Here is a 9,676-nt window from a genome sequence, read left to right as displayed (position 1 = left end):
ACTTCCCAATCCTACAGGAAATGGGTAGAGAGCAAGAAGGGCACAGAGCAGAGGACAGAATCTCAAGCAGCTCTAAATGCTAGAAACACTTTTAAAAAAATGTTACAGGAAACAGAGAGCTTCAGGATATAAATGGAAAAAAAATCACAAAGAAAGGGAAAGGAAAACGGGGAGAGAATATCACAGAAACTAAGAGAAACATTTAATGAAAGGGGTGGGTCAACTTTGTTAAAAGTCACAAGCCCAGTAAGCCAGACACTAAAAAACTTCAATATATCAGTACAGTGAAGATCACTGCTGATTTTTGTCAGAGCAAGTTTAGGGAAGCGGAAGGATTAGAAGCCATATTTTGGAGGGTGGATCATGGGTCCACTGGTAAACAGGAAATGAAGAGTGGAGGCAGCCAGGATGCTCCTGTAACTTTCCTACAATGAACTTGCAGCCATATTCGTGTAATAAAATTAAGAAATGACTCAAGTAATTTTGGCTAAAAGAGAAAATTAAGAAAGAAGAAAGAGTTGGAGGGGACTGTGCAGATTTGAAGATCATCTGTTGTGTATATCCTGATGGTTTAGGAAAAGAAGAGAGAGGAAAGTCAAACCGCAATAGGCAGAAGAGATCATTGTTTCGAGAAAGCAAATAACGCTTGATTTTTTTGTCTCATGTGAAGGATGAGTGTACCTGGAAAGCTACAAGAGATCACGTCTGAATCAGATCTTAGTCTGTAAAAGCCCATAAACTTAAATGAATTTCCCAGTTGAGAGTATAGGGCTAATACTAAAGAAAGGTTCACATTTCCATAAGCATTTATGAAAAGTAGGGCCAACACTGAGAGGTGGTCCAGTACTGGGAGAGACGGCAGACCTCTAACTGACCTGCCGATGGTGAGGAGGGAGAAGGCGGGAGGTTCAGGAAAGGTCTTTTGGGTCCAGGACCCTCTCCTCTTCACTGTGCTCTATCAGTGCTGACCGAGTCACATGAATTAAACTTCCTGACTCCAGAATAAGATAAATTTTGAAAAAACAGCGTGTTTACAATCTCTCACCAGAATAGTGTCTGAAAATTATTTTTATTTGTGCCTTTCTTCCAATGGCACAACAATCCTTTCTCTCAAATATAAGAGCTAGAAGACATTATCTTAGATCTATGCGTTAAAGGGGGAAAAAAGCAGCGCAACAGAATGTCTTGTAATGGACTAAATACAAAACATCTGTTGTAATGAGAAAAAAAATCTCATTTTAATAATTACTTGGAATAAAGCTCCCAATGGGAAACAGAGACACAAAAATTATTTCTATAAAACAGAGCATAACACCACGTGTAGTGCCAACATAGGTAGAGCCTCTCAGATTTCATTTTTACATTTTTCAAATATATTTTCCTATCTTACCCTCAAACGCAATATATCTAACTAGAATTCCAACATCTGTTTCATATGAGAAATGCATAAAATATTTCCATAGAAACAGAGGACATCAGCATTTATTTCTTCATATTCTTTTTTTTTTTTTTTTTTTGAAAGATTTTCTAGAGACGAGCTGCTTTAAAATCTCTTTTGGTTATGTTTGGAATCAAAACTGCCTTCAGTCGCCTGCTAGCTAAACAGGTCTAGAGACCAGCACATTGTAACATCTCTGGTACGGTGAGTTCAGAGTGACAGTTGCCCTGAATTTTTGTTATAGGCTCCTGAGATTAAAGCCTGAATTTCCTGCGCTGAGCTGCCTAGGTACTGAGGTGCTGTTGTTGTTGGAGGGGTTAACTTTGGAGCCACTGGTGCATATATTTGAGGGAGGATTCATAAAAACACGAGAGTGGAGCCTGGGTAAATCCATTACTGTGAATGAGCGGTGGCCAATAGAAAGGGAAGAAGAAGATCCAAGAAGGCTGAGGTAAGCAATCTGAAGCCCTGTCAAAGTAGAAACAATAGATCAAAAGGTGTTCACAGTGACCGGTCAGAGTAGCTTTTATTTTTTCTCATAGGAGGCTTGATAGCATACACTAAAAATAAATTGTTTTAGTCATAGATTTTTTCCCCCCTTAATTAAGTTTTAGCAAACTTCAGACCCAGACACAGGACTCCACGGTATATTCCTGGAAGGCAAGGTAAACTATTTTTGCACTTTTTAAAAACTTAAAGCTACGAATTCAAAGTTCTGGTTCATCAGAGGCAGGGTTATGGCTTAATAGCTAAAGAAAATCCCTATTCTGAAGAAAAGAATGTTTTAATGTGTCTCTGTTGGAAGATGACTAGAGCAGAATTCTGCAATCGTAAAAAAATGTGACAGCTTGTGGAATCAGCTCTGCACTTGCTACTTTCCTCAATTTAGTGGCACAATTGAAAGATCAGCATTTCATAAGTGATGCTTATTTCATTTTTTCCTAAGAAATTAGCAAAATGTATGCTATTCTTATTACCAAGCGATTGAATTAAATGTACATTGGTCGGAATGCTACTGATAGATATATATAAATATATATTGCTTTTCCTGTTAGAACAGTTTGTTGTACCCATAACCTTATTGATATCCAATGGGGAGGGTTTATATCTTTTGGATGGTCATATACCAATTAGTGTTAACCTTTTCTTTGATAGCAACCATTCTGAAAATATGGGCTCTACCTGAACCTAGACATATTGTTTGTTTTTTCTTATCAACCACAGTAATGCCATAGTTGAATATATGCCTCATTGTGGTACAGAGTTTATAATCCAAACTCCCTGGCTGAACAACTTGAGTTTGTACTTCTAATATCAGAAGTCTTACCCCGACCCCAATATACAACTTACCGGAGAAGTTGAGCAACAGAGCAAGAGATTAATCACACATTTTTCTTCATATCTTAGGACCTTCCTTGACAACAAACTGCTAAAATGTTCTTTGATCTCTCTATTTCTTTGGTTCAAGGGCCAAAGAGCCTGGGAAATCTCATCCAGATGTTCTGCTCATTTAGGAGTAAAAGTAAAAGCATATGCTTACTTCTTAGAAACAACGCGGACTCTCAATCTGAGTTATTAAAAGATCATTTTTTGTACTCTTGTATTCAACTGCGGGTTTCAGTTAACTTTCTTGTATTAAATAGCTTGGAATGGAAAAGCACTTAGAGCTCCTGAAATTTGCTTTCCATTTCTCGGTTTTCATTGTGATTGGGTTAAAACTGGGAAGCTAAAAGTTACTAAGTTTCAGTGTTTGCAAAATGCTTTGCATATAGTGCCTACTCAATATATGTGTATTAATTGATATCTAGTGTATAAATTGTTCAAATGTGTTTACCCTTCCCCTAAAGAAGCAATATTTGCTGGGGGTTTTTGGAGCACACAGTTTTCTACAGGTTGAAAATATTCAAGTATCTAACAGTTGTGTCCCCCATCCTAGGTACTATAATGGCAACCACAATCTGTTTCGTCATCTGGGTATTATTCATAACAGATACTGTGTGGACTCGAAGTGTGAGACAGGTCTATGACGTAGGTGATCCAGAGGACTGGGCTATGCATGACTTTGACTGTCCCAGGGAATGTTTCTGTCCCCCTAGTTTCCCTACTGCTTTATACTGTGAAAATAGAGGTCTCAAAGAAATCCCTCCTATTCCTTCAAGGATCTGGTATCTTTATCTTGAGAACAACCTGATAGAAACCATTCCTGAGAAGCCATTCGAGAATGCCACCCAGCTGAGATGGATAAATCTAAACAAGAACAAAATAACCAACTATGGGATTGAAAAAGGAGCCCTGAGCCAACTAAAGAAGCTGCTTTTCTTATTTCTGGAAGATAATGAGCTAGAGGAGGTACCTTCCCCATTGCCAAGAAGTTTAGAACAATTACAGTTGGCTAGAAACAAGGTGTCCAGAATCCCTCAAGGGACCTTCAGCAATCTGGAGAACCTGACCCTTCTTGACTTGCAGCACAATAAACTACTAGACAATGCCTTTCAAAGAGACACCTTCAAGGGACTCAAGAACCTAATGCAGCTAAACATGGCCAAGAATGCTCTAAGGAATATGCCACCGAGATTACCAGCCAATACAATGCAACTGTTTTTGGACAACAATTCTATCGAAGGAATACCAGAAAATTATTTTAATGTGATTCCTAAAGTGGCCTTCCTACGACTAAACCACAACAAATTGTCAGATGCAGGTCTCCCTTCTAGTGGTTTTGATGTATCCTCAATACTAGACCTTCAGCTATCTCACAATCAACTCACCAAGGTCCCTCGAATCAGTGCTCACCTGCAGCACCTTCACCTTGACCATAACAAAATTAAAAGTAAGTAATCGTCAGGGTATGTCTTTGATTAAAATGCTCATGGTCATTAAACTTATTCTATGTTTTCTTTCAGAATAGTAACTGTGTTGGGCTTCCCCCCCACCATCTGCCACCAACCAATACGCCCTCAGATTTTTTTTCAATTTTCAGTATTTTCGTTTTGTCTGTTCACACACAATCTTAATGGACAAGGAAGTTCTAATCTTCAATTTGTAAATTGAAAAGTGGACCTTAGTATTCTACAAAGGGTGATTACCCATTGGAGAAATTGAATGTATCTTCTTTTACTCCTGGGATAGTCCAATATTCCTGCTTCACTGGGTAGATTTATTTAGGAAAATGTACCAAGTACAAATGACCTCATGAATAGTAATAGGAGGAATATGATTTAGGAGGTATCAGAAAGGCACCTCGGTCCTAAAAACTACAGGTGCCTGAAACCACCTTAATTAAAGACTCTGCTTTAGATGACAGGGTTTCTCGAACTTTAGAGTGTACAGGTTTGTGGCTCCATGCCATGGTTCCTGATTGAGTAATTCGGGATGAGACTTGAGTGAGATTTCATTTCTAACAAGTTCCCAAATGGGGCTGAGCCTGCTGCCCTGCGGACCAAGCATTAGGAATTAGTGCTGCCGTTTAACACCTTGTTCAGTAGAAACAGAAGCAAATGCTCCTGGAAGTTGGTGACTTCTCAGGACTCATGGCAATCGGCAAGGTAGAATAATTGCTCCTTTCCTGAAAATAGTTTCTGATAAGGGAGAGAGGGATGAGTGAGAGTGTCTTGGAGGCAGAGGTGTCACCCAGGAAACACATGGTTATAGAAAGAAGCTGGAGACACTAAATGCAAACCTGGCACCTGCACAATCACACTGAGACCAGTTTGACCCCGGTGCAGAAGTGTACAACGTCATGGGCATTGGAACCAGCCTGGCACCTGCCCTTGCATCCTCAATCCTGGCACAAGCCCATTAGGAAGAGAATGTGAGGAGACTTCTCCTGAACAACCTTAGAAAATACGTTCCTAAAGTGTGAATCAGTCCGTTTGTAGGAAAATAGAACAGATAATTGTCAGAAGGTTGTACCACTTGGTTATTATTCACTTGTTTCCTTTAAGCCAATAATCACACAAACATCCTATTTATAAGAATAGACTATTTTTTCCACTGGGAACTGCTCGGTTATTCAAGTTTTTCTCTTCTTTTCTTTCTTTTTTTTTTCTTTTTGGGGTTTTTCTAACAGCATACTTGAGCATATAATCTAGGATTTAACAAAGGCTGCTGCCACATTTTTCCATGGCAGTGCGACACATTGTTTAATCCTGTAGTCAAAAGCAAAAGATGCAACATAAAAAAACGTTCATTGCTGAATCTTTTTCACTGAACCGGATCGCACAACAGCCATATTGACCTAATATATACATTTTTTTTTTTTTCTAATGAAAGTTCTGTGCTTCTACAGGTGCATCCCTTAACTGGCAACAAAAGCCCTGTGGACATTGGATGTGGGAAGTGAATTTAAAGGGATTCCAGGGGCGCCTGGGTGGCTCAGTCGGTTAAGCGTCCGACTTCGGCTCAGGTCACGATCTCGCGGTCCGTGAGTTCGAGCCCCGCGTCGGGCTCTGGGCTGATGGCTCAGAGCCTGGAGCCTGCTTCAGATTCTGTGTCTCCCTCTCTCTCTGCCCCTCCCCCGTTCATGCTCTGTCTCTCTCTGTCTCAAAAATAAATAAAACGTTAAAAAATTTTTTTTTAAAAAATAAAGGGATTCCACATAGATCCCTGTTTGTGAATTTGGGATTCCCCTGAGAATTTGAAGACAGGGTCTTTAGGAGTAAAATAGCAAAATACAACACACAGTTGTGCACACACTCCAGGAACTTTCATATTTACACAAAGTTATACCAAGAAGGGTAGGATTTTGTTCTCCATCCCCTGACATTTTTTTAAGTTTTACAATGTTTTCTCATATATTTTTATTCTTCAACTGTTCTCATACTTTAGCATGTATCAGGATCATCTGGGAGGCTTGTAAAATACAGCTTGATGGCCCCACCTTCACATTTTCTGACTTATTAGCTCTAAGATGGGGCCTAATAATTTAGTTCTCAAGAAATACTGATGCTGCTGGCCCGAGGGCCACACTTTGAGAATAATAAATTAATCTTCACAAAAATCTTGTGTGGTAGCATTAAGACTTTCTAAAGAAGAAACTGAGGATCAACTAAGTGAGAATATTTGCTCAAGGACAAAGAATAAATATAATAGCCAGAACCTGAGCTCAGGACTTGTCAGTATACTATATACTACACAGTATAGTCCCAGCTCATTTGTCTTCAATTTCCAGATTAGAGGACTTTAGAAAAATTTCTACCAACGCAAATAAGAGTAATTTTAACAGCAACAACGTCAACAAAGAGAAATTGATTTATTTGTTTCTTAATGTAGATATCAGGTATGGTATTTCTATATTCCCAGAAAATAAGTGCAAAATAAGAATTTCCTTGGCTAGAATTATTGGCTCATGATTATATCCATTATATCACACTGTGCTGTAATAACTGCTAAAGTACTTATTTCTTTTGGCTGCATAATCTACTCTAGTTGTTAATAAAGTGGTTTCCAAGAAACATACCTTTTATATGAAGAGTTCTTAGAATTTATGGTACAGTGACCTTTTCTTATGAGAAAGATGGAAATATTTATTTCTTCTGAACAATTTAAAGGACTTTAAATTTGGCAACAACTATTCAAATAAGTTACTTCTTCGTGTTCTCTGAGAAACACCATAATTAATTTATGAAAATATAACTACCTTTAGAACTCTTGTTTCTCACATTGTATTTATTCAGGCCTGCATTGATTATGGAGCATAAGGGTAATAAGAATGATAAGACATTAAAAGAGAAACAGGCAAGGGACCCTATGTAGTAGGAAAAGGACAAGGTGAGGAGTCAGCTCTGGCATTTGCTTGCTAAAATACCTTGTGGGCAATACCTTAACTGTCTGAACCACTTATTCCTGCTATGCCCAGATAGGGAGAATAATCATATTGCCTGATAAAGCCTCTGTGATGTTAAGGTGATAATGCATGTGAAAAACTAACTTTATATACACAAATGGCTATACAAGTATGAGTCATTATTTTTTAGCAAGTTGAATTCACAAAATGACCTAAGATCGGAGTAAAGCAATCTCACGTGCGGCATAAGCTCAAAGGAAGGCCATTGCCAAAGTTAGGTGGGTCTCATCTTCTAAGGGAAAACCCTTTCCTCAAAATAGTTTCATATGAGACTTAAAAGCAGTATGCAGATTCATGGTTGAAATCAGCTAATGCGCACACTTGTCTGAATTTTGCTAATTTAACAGGACTTCTTTCCTGAATACTCTTAAATTTCAGTATGGTCATTGATGCCAAAGGCTCTGGTCCAAGGCAGGTGCATGATTTCTCACATCCTAACCATCTGAAAAGGCTCATGGGATGTTTGCTGGCTTGAATTCTTTGCAATTCAATTCTTGGCAATGTATCCTTTCTAATTAAATACACGAATATAAAGATCCAAAATTCTTTTCTATAAGTATTACATATGTAAACTTAGGTTAAATGTACTTTTTAAAACTCATCATACACTATTAATTAGAAATTTTGCATTTTAAGATAGTTTTTGAGCACTTTCCCTAATAATAGACTGATTTTTCCACCTACACATGCATCTGTCCATCCATCTACCTGTGCACCTATGTGTTCTTTCTATGAACCTTTGTCTCCACTTCTAATGCTCTAAATACTACCTGTCTTATTTTATAGTAGTCTAAGCATGCCTTATCTCACCTGGAAGCTTCAAAAACAAATGGTATATCTTATATGCTTTTATTTCCATCACATTTTAACAGTATGTCCTTTCTAGTGCTCTGCACAAAGTATAACTGAATATGGAATTATTTTGTGTGTGTGTGTATATATATATATATGTGCACTATATGTATATATGTGTATATATATATATATATATATATATATATGTACTGCACATTTTTATGGGTCACTTTTATAAAACAGATGTGCACAATCTCCAACCTACACAGAAATCGTTTGTATCTGGCACTTTGACAGATCAGGCCGCTAGGCCCTCTACAGGATTGTTGCATATGGCCTCTTGGTCTTCCCACCCCGGTCACTTCTGTTCAAGTTCATTCACACATGCCATCTTTGTCTCCACAGATGTGAACGTCTCTGTAATATGTCCTACCATACTGCCTGGAGAACAAGATTCCTTCGGTTATGGACCTCACCTTCGCTACCTCCGTCTTGATGGAAATGAAATCAAACCACCAATCCCAATGGATTTAATGACCTGCTTCAGGCTCCTTCAGGCTGTCATTATTTAAACACATCTTTAACAATCTAAAATTGGTTTCATGGGCTAATATTTCTGAAATGAAATTTGGTCACTATTCATAACTTTAAGACAAAAGTCACATTCCAGTGGTGCTCTCTTGCCACCATTTTTGTTTGTGAAGCTTATGTTTTCTATTCAAAGACGCTTTCACCAACGATATGTAGCATGGTTAGCTTTTCTTTAATTAATATAACAGACACAGAGTTAAGATAGTTTGTCAACTTATCAACTCAAAGATAGTTCTTTTTTGTCTCTTTCACAGCTTACTCATATCAAATAATGCAATTGTACTGTTATGCAATATAAAAGCCATATTTGTGTGCATGTTCAAAATTGCATATGCAGATACTATATTGATCGTAGAAGCACAGTAATCTAACAGGAGGTAAGGAGATCTGTAAGAAACTGAAACAATGAGATATTTTTTCATCATAATTAATTGCAGATTGCTACATAGTATTTGTAGGTATAAGTTTGGTATTTAGCTCAAGAATGGATATAAAATGTATTAAATACTTATTGTAGTCATTTAATACCAAATAACAGAGCAACATCAATTTTCAGTTCACTACTATTTTTTATAGCTGCTGTTCTTAGATATAGTACAGTGTATTCTCTCTATTAAACCAAGTACTAAGTTTTACATTTCTTATAACACATTTCTGAAAGAATCTTAGTGTCTTAACATTTGAAATCCACTTGAATTGCAAATTGTTTAGCTCTTATATTCGCTAGTGGTTTTGGATTTTTTAAATAAAAAGAGTGAATGCTTTCTAACAAAATGGTACCAAAATATTTATTTCAAGGGCATTAGTTACAAGTTTTATTAAGAACATATTTTAATAAAAAGTGTTTAAGTAACAATAATTTCCATGTTTCTACCATGAATATATGCAAATATATTTCCCCCTACTTTTGTTTTTCCTTTTCTTCTTGAAAACATAAGAAAAAAAATTATACTCAAATCACTTAACATAATACACCTACTTCTCATGAGTTAAAAAGGAATAACCCA

The 9,676-nt window shown here is 37.2% G+C and overlaps 1 protein-coding gene across 2 annotated transcripts; it reads left to right on the top strand.

Annotated features, from left to right (window-relative positions):
• The first annotated feature begins 1,776 nt into the window (after positions 1 to 1,776).
• Positions 1,777 to 9,350, top strand: KERA (keratocan). 2 transcript variants are annotated; one of them, XM_007085612.3, is made up of 3 exons: positions 1,777 to 1,889; positions 3,375 to 4,268; positions 8,484 to 9,350. In XM_007085612.3, the coding sequence occupies exons 2-3, from the start codon at positions 3,383 to 3,385 to the stop codon at positions 8,648 to 8,650; spliced, it is 1,053 nt and encodes a 350-aa protein (XP_007085674.1). In that variant the 5' UTR covers positions 1,777 to 1,889; positions 3,375 to 3,382; the 3' UTR covers positions 8,651 to 9,350. The 2 variants fall into 2 exon arrangements, with proteins under 2 accessions (XP_007085674.1, XP_007085675.1); XM_007085613.3 differs by lacking the exon at positions 1,777 to 1,889 and adding an exon at positions 2,024 to 2,103.
• The last annotated feature ends 326 nt before the right edge of the window (positions 9,351 to 9,676 follow it).

Source organism: Panthera tigris, chromosome B4, assembly GCF_018350195.1.
Source record: "Panthera tigris isolate Pti1 chromosome B4, P.tigris_Pti1_mat1.1, whole genome shotgun sequence".
NCBI lineage: Eukaryota > Metazoa > Chordata > Mammalia > Carnivora > Felidae > Panthera > Panthera tigris.
This window is presented reverse-complemented; position numbering and strand designations above follow the sequence as displayed.